Below are 18,459 nucleotides of genomic sequence, written 5' to 3'. Positions count from 1 at the left end.
AGCCAGAAGGGTAGCAGACATGTAGTTTTTAGCCCTTCTGAGTGCCTGTGGCCTGCAGGATTCTCAGTGCTCACTCCAAGCTTTCTCCCTGAACACCATCAGGATCTACGAGTGCCCTCTTAAGTGCCAGCCGCCTGTCCTTATGGAACCTCAAAGTCCCTTCTGCCTGAATTGCCCCCCTTCCTTCCCTTCTGTCCATTTCTCACTGTCTTGATTCTTTCCTTGACCCTTCAGGTCAAATTAATTGCTTCCCTGGCTTGTGGTCCCAGGTGCCTGTTTCTCTATTCATGCATACCCTGTGTACTACTGGATGTTGGGTTTTTTGCCTCCCTAGCTGGCCTGCTCTGGGAGAACTTTAGCATCTCTGAAAACCCACATGAAGCACAATGCTTGAAGGCATTTGAAGAGCACTTGCTAGCTGCTCCTAGAACTGATAAGCAGATAGTATGGGGCCACGTGGAGGATCAGCTGGACAGACTTTTTCAAAGCTGCTATTGAGAAGTCCATTTAGGTGGCTAAACCAGATGACCTTTAATGACCCCGTACTCAGAAATGCTGTCCTATTTTTTTCCCTTTTTTCCACCACTTCTCAAGATGGCAGCATTGAATTAGGCATCATCATCAGTTGCTCCAAGGGCTTCGCTTGGGACAAGTGCCTCTGCTTCAAGGCACACCCAGAAGGTTTTGCTGGGAAAAGCCTTTGGGTCTCTGGAGTTTCCTACCAGGTGGGGAAGAAGTTAGGCCCATACTGCTGAGCTCAGCCAGTATGGATCAGCCCTGAGGCCACTATGGGCGTGCCTATAAGGCTTTGGCTCAACTGAGTAGGGAGGGAAAGGGCCCATTGGTCTGAGAACTTCAGACAAGAAGGCAAAATCTGAAATTTTTAATCTTGTTTAGGTTGACAGCAAAGTTGGTGGCTGTCTGCTGCAGCTCAGTGCTTATAGGGACTGGAAGAATGCCTCTAGGCAGCAGGTGGAGCACATGCTTTAGGTCTAAGTTGGGGAGGGAACAGGAGGCACAGCTCCTGCTCAGCCTGCCTGTGGGTTGGCCTCTTGGCAGGGACATCAGGACCCTGTGGCAGCAACACGTAGCTGGCATTCTCATGGGCCCAAGGCAGCGACATGTGGTTGGAAAGCTGCTGCTGCTTGGCCATGGGCAGGAAGTCCCCTGGGATGCCCTGGATCGGTCCCATCGCCATGCTTAGACAAGGGGTCTACAACAAAAAGAAGTAAGAGGCACTGGGACATACTCAAGGTCTAGGAGCCCAGGTTGGGACTATGGGAATGAAGAAGGCTGTGTTGCAGGGACGGTTACTGACCTGGCCTCAGAGTGTTAGGGTCAGGTCCGCCCCTCCCACGAAGCGGGACTGGACACAAGTCACCTGAGGCAGCTGGGCCTGGAAACGTCTGACAGCTACCACGTTAATACCCGGGCACATGGCCACGTCCAACACCCGGATCTGCTTGCACGCCTGCCTAATGGTATCCAGAGTTCTGTGGGGAGACTACAGATGAGTGCCTGATGCAGCATGGGGTCCCAGCCCAGCCACTGCACAAGGCTCCATCTGCGCAACATCATCATACACACTCACTGCTCTGTGAGTTGGCTACAGTTGGACAGGTTGAGGTGCTGTAGCCTTGGCCAGGACCCTGCTGCCTGGGCCCATCCCTCGTCGGTGAGGTGGCTGCAGTGACTCAGCACCAAGTGCTCCAAGCTGGGGCAGCCTCTGGCCACTGCCACCAAGCCCACGTCTGTGAGTGCTGGCAACAGGCTCAGTGACAATTGCCTCAGCTGGGGGAACTGGAGGACCTGCAAGAATAGGGTGGAGTAGGATGGATGGAGCATGACCCTGGAGCCCAGAACCTGGGGCCCTTCCAGGTTCTCCACCCTTGTTAAGGGAGTGACCAGAAGCCATAAGAAAAGAACTCCAAGGAACTTTTTTTTTTTTTTTTTTCCAAAATATGAGTTGGCCTAGTTCCCTGGCTCCAGCCCCAGCATCCCCAGCCTATCCACACCTTGGCCAAACTGGCGTCAGTCAGCTTGCTGCAGGCTGTCAGGTCCAACTCCTGCAGGGCCTGCAGTGTGAGCAGGGATGGACCCTGTGGCATGGGAGAAGCATCCTCAGAACCTGAGGCATGATGCTCTAGCTCTGGGTGTAGCTGTGGGGAGAAACCTCTGCTTTTCAGGTTCTTCCTGAGTTTGCCCTTAAAAACTCCTAGAGGGAGAGGCAGAAAGCAGCTGAGTTCATGGGTCATCCTACCCATTCTGACCTTGAAGGCCCCATACCTGGGGATACAATGCAGTCTTCTCACTTGATTCTTCTAGCCCCAGAAGCCCCCAGTCGCAGAGCTCCTTGCACCAAGCCAGGCGCAGAACAGAGAGGTGGGTGTGGTAGGTGCAGATGGCCTGCAGGGTCTGATTGGAGAGGGCCACACAGGAGGACAAGTCTAGCACTCTAAGGCTTGGGCCCAGCGCTGGGATCAGAGAGAGCACTGAGGCATCCTAGGAGGAAGGTGGGGAGGAGAGGACAGAGCAGTAGCTTGTGCCTGTGCCACCAGACTTGGTGGGGTTATGAGAAAGGCGCAAGTTTCTTATCCCTTAGCAGCAGGGAGCTGACAGAAGGTCCAAGGAAGGAAGTAACATAGTCCCTACGTTGGCTGTGAAAGTTGGGAGTAGACAGGGTGGGTTGTGGGGGTGGGAGACTTAGAGGGGATTGCTAAAGGACAAAAGCCTATGATTGGGGCAGGAAGGACACAAATGGAAATTTCTAAGGCAGCCGCCCAGCTGTGCTCCCAGCCTCTGCTGAAGGGGTAAGTTGAGACAGCTCATTGGGTTGGGGTAGAGAGCTGACACTCACTGAGCCAATCACATATGTTCCCACTAGAATGTGAACCAGAACTGTGAGGTTGAAGTGGGGGATAGAGTGCCACCTGCCAGGAGAAGTCAAGTGGCATATGAGATGTTGGACCACATCGTGGACCAGATCACCTTCAGTGTCTTGGACCTCCTCTGCCTGGCCCAAAATGAGCTCTGGGGAGGCATGCCAGCAGCATTCTCCCTCTAGGCTCCTGTCCTCTTCCAGACTGTGACCCAAGTTCAATTCTAACTACTAGTCTTTGGACACAAACACTGGGTAGTTCCTACCTGGGGCCATAGACCCAGCTCCCCCAGCCCCACCCTGAGAGGAAGGGAGGTCATAGTGTGCTCACCTTCAGCGAAGAGCAGTAAGCCAGCCTGAGGGAGGTCAGTGGGGGTGGAGCTCCATGCACTGAGCCCAAGGCCTGGGCCAGTTCCCGCCCGCTTACCAGGCAGCACTCAGCCATATCCAGGCTCTGCAACTCTCGCAGGCCCCCAAGGGCTGTACACCCTGCATCTGTCAGCCGTTGCAACTTTCCCAGGCTCAGGTGCTGCAGGTGCTGCAGGCCACGGCTCACGGCCAAGAGTGCCCCATCAGTCAGTTCTGAGCAGCCACTGAGGTCCAGGGAAGTAAGGCCTGGTTGCTGGCGGCACAGGGTGACCACAGCCTCTGTGGAGAGGTCCCGGCAGCTGTGCAGGCTCAGCTCCTGCAGCTGTAGCCCAGCTACTTGGCCCAGGGACTGTAGGGCCTCAGGTGGTAAGCCGGTGCCACTCAGATCTAGGGCACGAAGTTTGCCAGCTCGCTCCTTCACAAATCGCAGCAGGTTACGGAAGGAGAGTTGGGAGGGAGAGTAATCCTGGGGGCTGATGGAACCCTGGGCTGGGCCTAGCTCAAAGGTGAGATGGCAATAGGCCAGGGAGAGGCGCTCCAGGCTGGGGGCACAGCTGCTGAGCTGGTTGAAGCTGAGATCAGCCAGGTTCCGCAGGCAAGCCAGGTTGAGCTCACGCAGGCCACTCAACGCCTGCCGGACACGCTGTGCCATCTCTGGCTGAGCTAGCAGTGTGCCTGATGTGAAGAGGCTGTTGCAGCCACTGAGGTCAAGGGTGCGCAGGGCTGGGCATCCCAGGATCAGGGCCACAAAGGAAGCCTCTGTGGGATTGCCCCCACCCAGGCACAAGCTCTGTAGGTGTGGGCCTAGATGATAGGCGACAGACTGCAGCACCAGCTGTGAAGTTGGTGAGCTGTCCAGGTTCGTCAGGCTGATGCAGGAGATGCCCCTGAGGCCCAAGCTCTTGATGGCCAAAAGGGAGGCAGAAGACACTGGGATGTTGTACCGCACGTTTGTCTAAAGGGCAGAAGCAGGCCTGGGGTTAGCCCTCTGACCAAAGGTTGATGATAGGCCAGGAAGGGCCTTTCCGCAGTGAGGACCTATGGTGGTACAGGGTCATATGTGGCTGAGGTGAGTGTGGGTAGGAAGTGGGAGCTGGGAAGACAAGTCCTGCTGGGGTTTGAAGATGACTACCAGGAGCAGGCCGGAAGGCTGGTGAAGCACAGGGCTAGATGCAGAGGGAGGGGCAGGGACGTGGGGAGTTGGCATGCTGAGCACAGGAGGGCTGTGATATGATCTGGAAGGAAGCCCAGTGAAACTCCATAGGGTAGAAGAACCAAATATGCTGGTCCCTAACCTCTGGTACTCTCAGAAGGAGGCCCTGAGATTCATGGACTCATCTTCCTACTCCAAGAATTGTACTAGCTAAGCAACCAGCCTCCCCACAAACCCTTTAGAAAGCCTCAAGAACAGGTAAAGGCAGGAAGAACTGAAGTGGGTGCCACTTACCACAACCCTCTATAGCCCAGGTGCTAGAGGCCTAGGGCAGGCAGTGAGTATCTCAGGCACATGAATGTCTGCATTATTTTTTTTCCAGTACTGGGGATTGAACTCAGGGCCTCACACATGCTAGGCAAGCACTCTACACTGAACTACACCTCTATATCCTCTCCTTACTTTTATTTCAGTAGTAAGGATTAAACCACTGAGCTACATTCCCAGTTCTTTTCATTTTTTTATTTTGAGACCAGGTTGCCAAGGCTAACCTCAAACTTGCAATCCTCCTGTCTCAGCCTCCCAAATTGTTGGAATTACTGGAGTGTGCCACTGCACCTGGCTTTAAAAAAATTGGGGGAAATACTAGGAATTGAACCTGGGAGTGCTGAGTCACATCCCTAGCCCTTTTTATTTTTTATTTTATGAGGATCTTCCTAAATTGCTTAGGGCATTGCTAAATTGCTGAGTCTGGCCTTGAACTTGTGATTCTCCTGTCTCAGGTTCCTGGATTACAGTTTATGCCACCATGCCCAGTCCCAGCTAATATTTTGAAATGGGATTTAAGTTGTCCAAGCTGGTCTAAAACTTTCAATCCTCCTGCCTCAGTCTCCCAAGTAGCTGATAATACAAGTGTGCACTTCTACCACCCAACAACAAAAAGGGTTTTGTGTGTAAGTGAAAATGTGTGTGTGCACGCACATGTGCATGTGCACAAACTAACAGATGTAAGGTTGCCTGGAATGGGGCCCTGAAGAATCCCTGTGGCACATCTCTGGAACATATGTCTATCTGTCCAGGTGAAAAAGGAGAAGCTTCCCATTTTGTGTGGGCTGGATTTAATAATTGAACAAGTCTCAGAGGTACCAAGGAAGTTGAGTTGGCTCTCCCACAGAAGAGCAGGGAAGAGAGAATGGGGAGTGCATGGTTGGAGTAGGGTGGGACCCAGGATATGAGCTCAGGCTAAGTGGTGAGAATAAGTTGGCCTGAACAGGAATTTGGGAACCCCAGGTTAAGGGAGAGTCTCTCATGAACCTTCCCTGATCTTGTGTCAGAGGGAGCCCAGGGAAAGTCAGTACAATATGTGTGGAACGGGTCTGTGGGGGAGAAGAGGGCTTAGCTTTTAAAATTATAGCCCTGTTGCCCTACCTCTAGAACTCAAAGGTGGCTCTTGTTTTAGCATCAATAAGGTCCTAATGCAGGAAAGCTAGCTCCTCAAAATACATACCTGCAAAATACCTGCAAAAACAAGCCTTTGTTCCCTGCTGGTACCCCACAGAACAGCACCAGAGAGGAATGAGAAAGGCAGAAGTGACACACTGGATGGGCTCCTGCAAAACATATTGACGGGACTCTCCCAGGAAGCATGGAACCCATTCTTAAGGGTGGGTTCTACCACATGTGGAAGCAGCTGCCCATGGCTATAGTGGTAGGAAGGAACATGTATAAGAGATGGGGACCAGTTCCTGATTTCTCTCACAGTAGATTGGCCTATTCTCCTTCCAGATCTCACTTCCAAATCATGGTCCTACTTGCTGAAAGAAGCACTTACCTCAGATGCCCTTGTGGTGGGGGATAGTGGGGACACCCAAGGGCCTGGGTCCCTTTTTCCAATTTAAGAAGAACTGGAGAAGAACCCAGTGTGTGAGATTAGGGAAGGAGATGAAAAGATCATAGATGGAAAGTAGTAGGAAGGAAAAGAAAATTATGCTTCTAGCCACTGCCAATCCCTACATGAGATGAGTTTGTCTGAGGCTGAATAAACTAGGGTTTGGGGAGCTGAGAGCAGCTAGGTGGCCCAGCCATCACCTACCCCCACCACTTACATGTGACTGAGGAGCCCAGAGCCTTGCAGGCTCCAGCTCTGATAGCAGGCACAGGTACTCTCTTTCCCTTCCTCAGAGTCTGAGCAGAGAGTGATGTTTCCTTTCCCACTAGCTCCCTATGAACAAGATGAACCAATGGCTGCAGAAGGGTACTGGCAGTCAATCATCCCAGGGCTAGGCCAGGCCTGTTGCTGGCAGCAAAAACCCACAGAAAAAAATAGGCAGGGCATGGCCTTAAGGACTTCCAGCTATTAGGAAGAGAGGAAGCTTGTGACCATCTCTGGTTCCATACTGTTTTCATTGGTAGGGTGGGGGTAGCCTCTAAGCTATCACCCAGAGGCCTACCCTGCTCCTGAGGTCAACTGGACTTAAAGTGTGGAAGCCCAGGAACAGCCTTTTAGGGAAATTTATCTCTGTGGGGAGTATAGCAGCAGGTAGAAGCAAGGCTCCTGGGCTCTGGACTTTAGCCCTTCCTGTGCCCAAGGAAGATGCTTCTGGAGCTCAAAGGGGAGACTGCAAGAGTACCTGCTCCAGCTTCAGCCACCCCACCCAGAGAGGCCAACCTGGGCAGGAGAAGACAGTGAAGGGCAGAAGTTGAGCTGTTTCTGCTCTTGCTCCACTGTGACCAACCCAGTGGCAGCAATCAGGGTTCCCCAGGACATGAGCAGAGCAGAGCCCAGGACAGGGCTGCTACCCTTGCCTGCATCCTTGAGACAAAATGGAAGTAAGGGAACAGTGGGTCAGGTCAGGGGGAATGAGAAGTCACCAAATTCGGAATCCTGAATTTGCCTGGCCTGGCCCTGATAGGCCAGTGTCTTCCACAGCACAGTGGCTGAGGCACTGCCTCCTCATCAGACTGCCCACACTTGGGCTCTGGGAGATGATTCCTGTCCACAGGATTCTGTAGATTGTTTTCTGGGATATGGTGGTCCTGAGGTGTGGGCAGGGCCCTGGATGCCCAGATGCCTGTGCTCTGGCCTCCCAGTGTTCCCAGCTCAGTGGGGCTGAGCTTTGCAGAGGTCCAAATAGATCTTGATCAACATTCTGGAGCTTGTGGTTAGCTGGAGCAGCCCCACTCTACACTGGTGGACTCCAGGATTCCAGCTACTAACCCTAAGTCTCCTACTCTCTTCCTGCCTGCTCCTCCCCAACCTCACCTACACCCAGGGGCCTGACTACTCCCTCTGCCTTTTCTGCCCTCTTCTTCTTTGCTGGCCTCTATGAGCCTTATCCCTCCACTACTTCTCTTCAGTCCTCACACTTCTGGCCCACTCTCCTTGCCTGGCTACAGATGATGAAGTCAGATGCCTCTTTGGAGTCTATGCTGGGGATACAGAATGCTGTGGAGGAAGCCAGGGTCCTTCCTCTTTCCTACACCTCCAGTGTAGGCCTCCTCCATCCCACGTCCCTTCCCATCCCCACAAGAGTTCTCCCCAGGTCACCATCTTCATCTCTGAGCCTCCTGCAGCAGCCTTCCCTCACTGAGTCTTCTCAGAGATGACCTGTTCTGCTTTGAAAAGAAACCAAAGTCATCAGGTGCAAAGTCCCTCCCCTTTGCCTGTCAGGTCCACCAACTGCCTCCTGGCAGGACCCAACTTCCTTCCCTCTCCTGCCTTTGGGTTGTAGTCAACCCCCTTCTTTTGGCCTGCTGAGCTATACCCACCTTCACCTCTGGGAAGCCTGCATATCTGCCTTTCTACTGCTCTTTCCTCAAAGGCCACAAAGAACAACAGAGTCTTAAGTAACAACAAGCTCCCTTTATCCTCTTCTCACGTCTCCTACTTCTCCCTTTGTAGTCAAGCCCTTGAAGACCACATCTCTATCTGGTCTAGTTCTCCCTTGCCTCATCCATCAAGTCCTGTACCACAGCCCCCACACAGTCACCCATTCCTGGCAACAGCTCTCCTCTAGCAAGATCACCAACATTGGGGCTGGGGCTGTAGCTCAGCGCTAGAATGCTTGCCTAGTATGTGTGAGGCACTGGGTTTGATCCTCAGCACCACATAAAAATAAAATAAAATAAAATAAAATAAAATGTCCACTGACAACTAGAAAACATTTAAAAAAAGAGATCACCAACATTGCTGGGGCTTCTCTTCAACTTTTCACAGTGTCCTCTCTGCCATGCCATCTGTTATGGGTGGTCAGGAGCCATTCCCCTTGATGCTACTTCCCAGTGGGGGTTCTGAGACTGCTCTCCTGGCTCTCCTATAAGTTTCTAGCCTGCTTCTCCATCGGGGGTCTCTTCTCACTAAAGAAGAGAGACCCAGTTCAGTCTCTATCTACACCACCCTGAATACACCTGATCTTGCATGTTTCTGTTAGTACTTGGATGGCAGACCCAGTCCACAGATTAGTGAGTTCCTCCTGGTTTGTCTCACCTGCTATCATGCATGTGTCATGGTCATCCATGGGTGTCAGAGGCACATGCAGGTCAGAGGACATACAATCTTTGAACTCTTCTGTATCCCCCTGGGCATACTGTACTTCATTCCATGGGCCAATCTTTCCAACTACTTTCTTTATGATTCACATCATTTTCCTGAACCCCAGACCCTAGGAGCCAACTGCTTCATGGACCTTGTTCTAGATAACCCCAAAATTATCTCTAGATAACATGCCCAAATCTGAATTTATCATTTCATCCACAACTATCCTCTTCCTCTTCCTCCTTTTTTTTTTCTTTTCCTAACCCAAGGGTATTTCACCACGAGTTACATCCCTGGTTCTTTTTTATTTTGAAACAGGGTGTGGCTCAATTGCTGGGGCTGACCTCTAGAGTCACTAGGATTATAAGTGTGCCACTGTGCTAGGCTATTTTTTTTTTTCAAATTCTTATTACTTTGTTGTTGTTGATATTATTATTATTGGTACTGGGTATTGAACCCAGGTGTGCTTTACCACTGAGCTATATTCCTGGTCCTTTTTTTTTTTTTTTTTTTGAGACAGGATCTCACTAAATTTCTGTGACTGGCCTCAAACATGTGATCCTCCAGCCTCCCAGTTGCTGGGATTACAGGTATGAGCCACTGCTGTTCCTCCTCTTAAATTGTTATCACCCTCTACTGAGTTACCCTCACTTCTCACATCCTTAATGATTAAAGTCCTTTCCATTCCATTTATTTGATATACTGAGGTATGTTCCTCTGCTCCAACCTCATTGCCTCTGCCTTAGTTCAGGCTCCCTTATTATCTGTTAGGAATATGTCACAGAAGCTTTCTCCTCACTGCAGTCCTGGCCTCCAGTTGATCTTGTCACCAGGGTCACCTCTACCAAAAGGCAAATCTGACTGTAGTCTTCAAACCCTCTGCCAGGTCTCCCCATCCACAGGAGAGGCTAAGCTTCCTAGCTGGCCTTCCAACTCTTCTATGTCAGCCTAACTTTCAGCCCACCTCTCCCTATGTCCACTCCCCTTTCTTCCCCAGCCCAGCTCTGGGAATTTCCACTTCTGACCACTGTTTTACCTCGCCATGCTTCCAGTCAGCTACTTTTTCTCTTGATGGGTCTCACCCCTCACCTACTCATATTTGTCTATTTGGCAAATATTTATTCCTCTTTCTCTCTCTTTTTGTGGTACTGGGAATTTAATTCAGGTTGTCCCACATGCCAGGCAAGCACTCTATCATTGAACTATACACCCAGCCCTATCCCCACTTTGAGTGCCAAGCTGGATGTCTTCTTCTCCATGAAGTCTTTTCTGGATCTTTTCTCTGCATCCTCCTTGTGCTTTATAAAGACTCCAGGTGGAATGCCCTCATCCTTTTTGACTTGTGCTTGTCCCCGCCTCCCAAACTCCAGAGTGCTGCATCTTCCTCACTTCTGCTTCAATTGACCAGTATAGTGCCTGACACTGACAGAAACATGAGTGAGTCTGGTAATTTTCTGTCTTTCTTCTGCCTGTTACTATTCTAAAACCCTCTGCTGAGGCCCTGGCCTCTATCTCTCTACTCACTCTCTAAGACAATTTGCTCTCCAAACTCATCAAGCCAAGTAGCCAAGAAAGAACTAAATGCCCCTGAGGAACTTTCCACCAAGAGCTCCATGTTTCCAGCCCCACTACTCCGCTTCCTCAGGAAGAGGTGGCATCTTCTCCATCTTAAGCAAGACCAAGTCTAGTGCTCTCTCAAGCATTTAACACTTTTGAGATTTCTCCTAATCAAAATTACTTTGTCAAGTCCACCTGAACCTCTCATTTCTGCTCAATTTATTTCCTTTCTTCCAGGGGGAAATTTCTTGCAAATGAGGTCACTCTCTATACTTCCTTTCTTCTCTCATTCATTCTTTTCTCCCCACTAGATACCAAATATTGCTGAAGCCACTGGTGGCCTCCCTGGATAGCAAACGTTATAGACACTATTTCTTTTTCATTTTCCTGAACTCTTTATGGCATCTGACACCATTAATAATCCACCTGATCCTTTAAAACTCTCCTGTCTTGGACTTTATGCCCTCCTCTTTGGGATCTCCTTAGTTTTATATATATATATATATATATATATATATATATATATATATATATATATATATATCTTCCTTTCTGTGCTTTGGACTGGTATGCTCTCCCTGGAGCATTTGCTATGGCCTGCTGTTCTCTGGCTCTTCATGTGTTCCCTGGGGGAGGTAACTCAGATCCATGGCTTCACTTCTATCCATTCTTTTTGTAGTCCCAGAAATAGAACCCAGGACCTCACAAATACTACACAAGTGTGCGCTACCACTGAGCTATACCCCTGCCCCTATCCTTTCTTCCTTCTTTCTTCTTTCCTTCCTTCTTCCCTTCTTTCCTTCCTTCCTTTATTTTTTGGTATAGGGGATTGAACCCAGAGGTGCTTTACCACTGTGCCACATCACCAACTATGCCCCCACCTTTTTTTTTTTAAATTTTGAGACAGGGTCTCATTAGGTTGCTTAGGACCTTGCTAAGTTGCTGAGGCTGACCTTAAACTAGTGGTCCTCCTACCTCAGCCTCCCAAGTCGCTAGAATTATAGGCATGAGCTACCATGCCTGGCCGCCATCCAATTCTTTAATGACACCCAATTCTATACTCATTACCCAGACTTTCTCTTAAATTCCTCACTGAGAACTACCAACTGGGTCGCACCATCTAAATATCTCACACTTCACCTTTTCAGTAAGTCAAAAGTCAAATACCTTCAGACACTAAAATCAATGACACTGGATAGAAAATTTGACAAGAGACCCTACTTAATATGTATGTTTGCTATGTGACAGATGAGGGTTCCAACCCAACAGAGAAGGGGAAGATTAGACATAAATGGTGTTGGGGCTATTTGAAAATTAATTAGTTTGGCTTCTTACCTTATAACATAAATGAAAATAAGTTTTACCAATAAGAATTCAATTCAAATCATACAACAGAAGAAATAATCTGCTGTCAAAGTAAAACTGCTCTAAAATAATGTTTGTTTTGAAATAAAAATGAGGAAAAATGAGGGTATATTTATCAGATCTCAGAAAGGGCAAGGGATCTTTAAGTTTAAACAACAATGGAAGAAATAAAAAAGAAAAGGGATGTTGAGAAACAACAGTATAGAAACTTGATTTCTGCATCTCTTAAATAAGACACATATATACCAATCAAAATAAAAGGCAAACATATTAGGAATATATTTCAATAAATATATAAAGAATTAATCTCTTTAATGTATAAGAAGTTCATACAAATGGGTAAGAAAAATACTAAGACCCTAGTAGTTAAATGGATGAATATGAATAAACAAATAAAAGAGAGGGAAATATAAATGGTCAGCTAATGAGAAAAACTATTCAACCTCACCGATCACCAAAGAAACAAAAGTTCCAAGAGCTATTATTGCTTGCCTTTCAAACTAGTATAAAGGACTGCATTCACCTCCTGGCTAGGCTGCCACCCTATTTTCAAGCTCGCCCTCTCCAGTCCAACTGCCCTGCAGAGTTCTATGACACAGTCACAAACTTTCACTCTCCTGCCTTAATACTACCTAAAGGGCCCACAATGGTAATCAGGAGAAAGTCCAAACTCTGCTGTCTGGCACATCTGTCAGCTTACAATCTGACCCTGTTTTAGTCTCATCTCCCACATGTATCTCAGTTCTAGTTATATGGAATTTGTGTGGTCATTTCCAGTACTATTCCACATCTTGGTGCCTCCACCTGTGCTGTTACTGGTCTGGGAAGACCAACCTTCATTTTCATCCTGTTCCTCAAGCAGGCCTTCCCTGATACTTCTGGTCAACCTCATTTGGCTGTCCTTCTTCAGGTCCCTGTTGCACCCTTCCATGCCAGGATCACAGCACTGAGTATCTGGTATCATGATCATTCCTACTACTTGTCTTTCTCTGCATGGGACTAGGAGCTCTGTAGGAGACTAACTTATTCATCTGTATAACCCCAGCCCAGAACCCAGTATGCATGGATGTGTGAGTACATCAGAATGGATGGATGGATGGACAGATGACACATGAGCAGGACTGTGAGCAAGCTGAAGTGAGAGACAACCGAGAATGGGTCAGGTGGGTGGGTACCTTACCTCCCGAAGGGCATTCTGGGCTGCACAGTACCAAGCCCGACTCACGAGAGAGGCCTCTTTCTGATCTGACAGAGGAAGGAAGCTCAGAATATACGTGAGCATCTGAGGGAAAAAGACAGGGCATTGGGGGCTGTTAGAGCTGGGGGTCCTTTGGAACCTACTCCAGCCAATAGCATAGTGGGTCTGAGGGCATCAGAGCACTGATTTCTAGGTCATTTTGGATCTGAAGTTTCACAGAGTATTATATTTCCCTCTCCAACCTCCAAGCATCTTCACTGTTAGTAAACCTTTCCTGAGCCCTCTCTGGGTACAGACTTATACCAATTGGTAAAAGTCAAACTTCCTACCCAGTTTGGTAGAAAAAGCCTGGGGCATTGGGGTCATATAAACCTAGCTTCAAATCCCTAATCTGTCAATGGTCTCTCTGATCCTTGTTTTCTTTATCTGGAAAATGGCAATGTAATGAGACTTAAATGGATTTCTGTGAGAATTAAGTAACAGCACAGTGTCTTGCATAGATCTGGAATATAGCAAGTCAAGTCTGCCTCTGATTCTCTGAAACCCCACCTCCTCCTCCTACCCTCACAGGTTCAGCTCTGAGACTCCCACTCTTTCCATATTCTCCAATGCCAACTCGCCTTCTCATCTGGCTATTAAAAAATGATGCCAGCAAGACCCACCCTAGGAGGCTCTAGCTCTCCTTCCATCTATGCTCTATGAGACTCAGGTGGTGAGGTTGGACTCTCTAAAGGGGACTGGGAAAGGGGTCACTTGTGAGGCCAGGAACAATTTAGTAACTATTATTTTCTTCTCAAATCTTCCTTTCTTGAGTCCTGTGACACTGTTTCCTAGGCCTTAACTCAGCATTCCAATTGCTCTGTTTCTGGATTCTTCTGTGGCTCCCAGGACTCAGACATGGGCCTTTTGATCTTTGGTTTACCAATACATAAGCAACAAACAACAGCCTCATATTGTCCTATGTGCGAAGTGCAAGTCCAACATTGCCAATTGTCTACTAGGTCCTTCAGTCAAATGACTCACCATCACCTTAATCTCAACCAAAATTGATATTCTGCCTTCAGTCCAACTTTCCCCTTTAATGCTGAAGGTCCTGGTAATACTTTGGACTCATGTCCTTCTATCCCTTATTTCAAAATACAAGTTAAAACAGAGGTTTTAGGTCACACTAACCTAGACTCGTTCAAATTCCAGCTCCACTATTTCCTAGTTGTATGTCTTCAGGCAATGTACTTGACCTCTTTGAACTTCAGTTTCTGCATGTGTGAAACAGAGCTATTTTAAAAACCTAGATCATAGTCTTATAGGGACTAGATGATCCATAAATGGTTGCTGGATTGCTGTTACTAATATTTCTACCTTTGCAACTTCACCATTGTAGCAGCTCAAATCTTCACCACCCCAGACCTGGATTCCTTCTACAATCTTGACCTTCAAGTTTTACCTTGCTAGTCCCTTCTGCACTGTCACAGGTTAATTGTCCTTAAAAAAAAATGCTGTTTTTAGTTTCAGCATACCCTTGAAGAAAACCTTCAGGGTTATTCAGTACTCTCAGGAAAAAATCTCAACTCCTGAGTCAGGACTGCCAGGTCTCCATGCTTAATCTGGTCCACTGGTCCCAGAGTTTCCCCAATCCATCCTTTCTACTACCCTACAAATATAACATGTCTTGTGGGCCTCTTTCTTGGGTTGTCAGTCCTTAAGCTTGATTTCACCAGCCCACTCTAATTTCTTCTTCCTTCTCAGACGCTGAACATATATGAGATGCTCAGCCAATAGTTACTGAATTAAAGTAAGGATGGACAGTCCTTATCTCAATTTTCACCAAACATTTTTTTCAGGGAAGGGATGGGGAGATAAAGCAGAGCATTACTGAGGAGAATGACTGGAGTACAGCCTGGGTTAGGGAGGGGAAGCATGGGGAAGAGAGTACTGATAGGGACTGGGAATGACCAAGCCCCCATCCTGAGGGGGAAGCAGGGAAGCTGCTGAGCTAAGATAGTGGCCATCCTGTCTCCTGAGCTAAGGAGTTAGCAGCTAACCCAAGGAACAAAGGGAGACAGGAATAAACCTATCATGGGGGTAGGGGACATGATTTATTAAGCTAAGAAGGGTGGTATTTCTAGAGAGACTAGAGGAGACCTGGTAAGAATGGAGTGAATTCCATCCCAAGGGGCTACTAGAGATACCAAGCAGCTTCTAGAGATACAATTGAACAATCATGGGATGTACGGGGAAAGAAGGATATCCTCTGGGGCCAAGGAGGAAAGGGATGCCATTGCAGGATACTCATTGAAGAGGGAGCAGGCCTATTTTTGCTGAGAGGAGGCATTCCAGCACTGATGGGAAAGTGTGGCCTGTTTCCCATGGATGGTGGGAGGGGGCTACCAATCCTCAGGGCAAAAGGGATGGAGAGACCATTCCAAGATACCACTGGGGACAACACCTGTTATCTCCTGGCCCAGGAAGGCAGAAGGCAAGAATGGTCTTGCCCCTAGCTAAGGAGAAGCAAACAGCCCATGGCGTGAAGGAGGTAGGGGCGCCATCGCTAGGGGACTAGGGGCCGGGGTAGCAGGCCTGTCTTTGCTAAAGGACCTCAGCGACCATTCCCAGAATTGATGGGGAGAGAGCATCTGTTTCCCACTGCCTGGGAGAGCAGACGGAGGAAGTGGAGTGATCAACCCAGGGGGCCAATGGGGAGAAGATCAGTTACCCTTCAGGGAGGTGGGATGGAGCGGACATCTTCCAGAACTGAGGGGGAGGGGACGGCAATCTTAAACTAGGGGATGGGCAGAAATTTGTCCTAAGGTGACAGCAGGTATCTCCTGGGGCCGATTGGGAAGGAGAGGACGGCTCCCCAAGCTAAGGGGATGAAGTGGCCCAAAAGTGGGGCCGTTACCCAGAGCTTGCAGATCCTGGGATCCACCGGGCGGGTCGTTTCCGCCAGGCGGGAGGTGCCAGTCGAGCTTACTGACAGCCCCTCCCCAAAGCTCGGGACCCCAAGGGCGGGGCCTGTCCGGAGCTAGGCCTGAGGGCGGCTTCTTCTCACCTCCAGGGGCAGCGACTCCGCCATCGCATCCCTGCCGCCTCCGCCCCCGCGCAAAGCTTTCTGGGAAATGTAGTTCCGTTGGTTCTGGGGGCGGGACTTGGTAAGGAAGTGAGTCTCACTTCCGTCCAAGATCTGACGACTTCGGTCTGCACCGGAAGTGCATTCGTTGCCGATGTGGTACCCACTGTCTGGTTTCGGTCGCTTGCCCTTGTTTTCCTGCCTGGATATTTGCGTCTCACCATGGCGGTAAGGAGGGCGGGTAGAGCGGGGTCCGCATGGGCAAAACTCTCTCGCGGCCAGGAGAATGCGGGACCGGCCAGAGGAGGGCGCTATCCTGAAGAATGCGGGACGGGCCAGAGGGAGACACTATCCAATGACTGGACAGTACTAGAGTGAAAAAGGGGTTGAAGGGAGAGAGATGGCGGCGCAGGACCACACCAGAACTAGTGCCGGAGTGGGGGTGTGTGTTCGACTTTATTTTCACATTTGCACTCCAGTAGAGGCCCAAGAGAGGTGCCATTTAACTGCACTCAAGGGTGCCCTCGAGGTGTCCTCAGCCCAAAGCCGGACCATACCAGGGGAGCTAGAGAAGGTATAAGCCTAGCGTTGGATTGTTCCAGGACAAGCAGGAAGCTATAGAAACAGGGTGCTATAAAGACAATATGGTCTGGAGGAGGTGGGAGGACATCCCAGGGACCGTGGGGACCTGGCTGAGATGCAGATGGAAAACTGTAGCTAACCAGGCTGGTGTGGGAAGTGAGGGACTGAGAAGAGTTCTGATGGCATCTCATATTTTCTCTGCAGCCCAAGGGCAAAGTGGGCACAAGAGGGAAGAAACAGATATTTGAAGAGAACAGAGAGACCCTAAAGTTCTACCTGCGGATCATACTGGGGGCCAATGTAAGTACCTGCCTTTCTTTTCTGCCCACTGGTGGCTCCACAGTCCTCAGCTCTGAGTAGTGGTGACGGCTAAGGCTCCAGAAGAGAAGTACATTCAAAAAGAAATGAGAGCAGGGCTGGGGAGTGTAGCTAAGTAGTAGAATCCTTATCTAGCATGCACATGGCCCTCCAGCACCAGGGATGTGGGAACCCGGCAACAGAAATCAATGAGAAAGGATTCAGGCCCAAGTTGCTGTGCTGACTAGTAAAAGCAAAACACAAACAAGAAATAATGGAGTCAATCTCAGCTAGACTACTGTGTTCCCTTCTGTACATACATAAGGGCTTCTTTCTTGGGCTGATTTGGGTTTCAGAAGACAATCTGGGTACTTAGCCTCAGGAAGCAGGGCCCCTCTTCCAACGCTATAAGAACAACCTGGCTCCTCTCATAGCCTAGCCTAGTTCCTGGATAGAGTTGGGGGATGCCCATGGTTTGAAGTAACTTTTGACCCCAGTCTGATCCTGTGTTTGCTTGTAGGCGATTTACTGCCTTGTGACTTTGGTTGTCTTCTACTCATCTGCCTCATTTTGGGCCTGGGTAAGTGTCTCCATCATGGAAAGTGGATGAGTGCATAGGGTCAGTGGTTGGTTTTGATATCCCTATTCTTCCTCTGCAGATGGCCCTTGGCTTTAGTTTGGCAGTATATGGGGCCAGCTACCACTCTATGAGCTCGATGGCTCGGGCAGCCTTCTCTGAGGATGGGGCCTTGATGGATGGTGGCATGGACCTCAACATGGAACAGGGCATGGCAGAGTGAGTGTCCCCCACCGCCAGCCCAGGTGAGCGGCCCCAGGGCTGGGGCACTGGGGCCCAGAGAACTTAAGGCCCACAGCTACCTACAACTTGAAGAAAGTGGAAGGGAACCAAACTGGGGCCCATCTACTGTCTTTGGCAACCTCCCTTCTATTCACAGGCACCTTAAGGATGTGATTCTGCTGACAGCCATTGTGCAGGTGCTGAGCTGCTTCTCCCTGTACATCTGGTCCTTTTGGCTTCTGGTGCGTGGTCTTGAGGGTTTCCTAAAAAAGGGCATCTAACCCTCTCTATCCTTCATTCTTTGCACCTAACTTCAAGTTATCTTTTCTCTCCTAGGCTCCAGGCCGGGCCCTTTATCTCTTATGGGTGAATGTGCTAGGCCCCTGGTTCACAGCAGACAGTGGCACCCCAGCACCGGAGCACAACGAGAAACGGCAGCGCCGACAGGAGCGGCGGCAGATGAAGCGGCTATAACCATTGACATTGTGGCCATAGGCTCCTGGGCACTAGGTGGCTCTATTGTGTTGCATCGCCTCAGTGCCTGGAGCAGTGAGAGCCTAGTTCAGGCCAAAAGCAGCCTGAGGTATAGGATTGTTGAATAAATATCTTAGAATGTGGCTGATGGATGTGTGTATGTGTGTATGTGCACGTGTGAGAGTT

The 18,459-nt window shown here is 49.4% G+C and overlaps 2 protein-coding genes across 5 annotated transcripts; one reads left to right on the top strand and one right to left on the bottom strand.

Annotated features, from left to right (window-relative positions):
• Window positions 1–894: 894 nt before the first annotated feature.
• Window positions 895–16,148, bottom strand: LOC124966522 (F-box/LRR-repeat protein 2-like). Of its 4 annotated transcripts, none has more exons than XM_047527850.1 (8): window positions 16,104–16,148; window positions 13,037–13,138; window positions 3,210–4,202; window positions 2,287–2,502; window positions 2,016–2,099; window positions 1,592–1,809; window positions 1,319–1,493; window positions 895–1,213 (listed from the first exon to the last, which is right to left on the bottom strand). In XM_047527850.1, exons 1-7 carry the CDS (start codon window positions 16,125–16,127, stop codon window positions 1,325–1,327), a joined length of 1,806 nt encoding a protein of 601 aa, XP_047383806.1. In that variant the 5' UTR covers window positions 16,128–16,148; the 3' UTR covers window positions 895–1,213; window positions 1,319–1,324. The 4 variants fall into 4 exon arrangements, with proteins under 4 accessions (XP_047383806.1, XP_047383804.1, XP_047383805.1 ...); XM_047527848.1 differs by having other exon boundaries at window positions 2,016–2,215; window positions 2,313–2,502; XM_047527849.1 differs by having other exon boundaries at window positions 2,016–2,215; window positions 2,313–2,502; window positions 15,954–16,140.
• A 55-nt stretch (window positions 16,149–16,203) lies between these two features.
• Tmem208 (transmembrane protein 208) lies at window positions 16,204–18,416 on the top strand. The gene is made up of 6 exons (XM_047527862.1): window positions 16,204–16,349; window positions 16,908–17,003; window positions 17,521–17,580; window positions 17,660–17,796; window positions 17,957–18,041; window positions 18,136–18,416. The coding sequence occupies exons 1-6, from the start codon at window positions 16,344–16,346 to the stop codon at window positions 18,271–18,273; spliced, it is 522 nt and encodes a 173-aa protein (XP_047383818.1). The 5' UTR covers window positions 16,204–16,343; the 3' UTR covers window positions 18,274–18,416.
• The last annotated feature ends 43 nt before the right edge of the window (window positions 18,417–18,459 follow it).

Source organism: Sciurus carolinensis, chromosome 16, assembly GCF_902686445.1.
Source record: "Sciurus carolinensis chromosome 16, mSciCar1.2, whole genome shotgun sequence".
NCBI lineage: Eukaryota > Metazoa > Chordata > Mammalia > Rodentia > Sciuridae > Sciurus > Sciurus carolinensis.
This window is presented reverse-complemented; position numbering and strand designations above follow the sequence as displayed.

Coding starts and splice junctions, on each gene's coding strand:
- Tmem208 (XM_047527862.1), top strand. Junction 17,004..17,520: donor GGATCATACTGGGGGCCAAT/GTAAGTACCTGC, acceptor GTTTGCTTGTAG/GCGATTTACTGCCTTGTGAC. Junction 17,581..17,659: donor CTGCCTCATTTTGGGCCTGG/GTAAGTGTCTCC, acceptor CTTCCTCTGCAG/ATGGCCCTTGGCTTTAGTTT.
- LOC124966522 (XM_047527848.1), bottom strand. CDS start 16,127: ATGGCGGAGTCGCTGCCCCTGGAG. Junction 13,139..16,103: donor CGGAGTCGCTGCCCCTGGAG/GTGAGAAGAAGC, acceptor TTTTTCCCTCAG/ATGCTCACGTATATTCTGAG. Junction 2,503..3,209: donor CTTACTGCTCTTCGCTGAAG/GTGAGCACACTA, acceptor CCTTCCTCCTAG/GATGCCTCAGTGCTCTCTCT.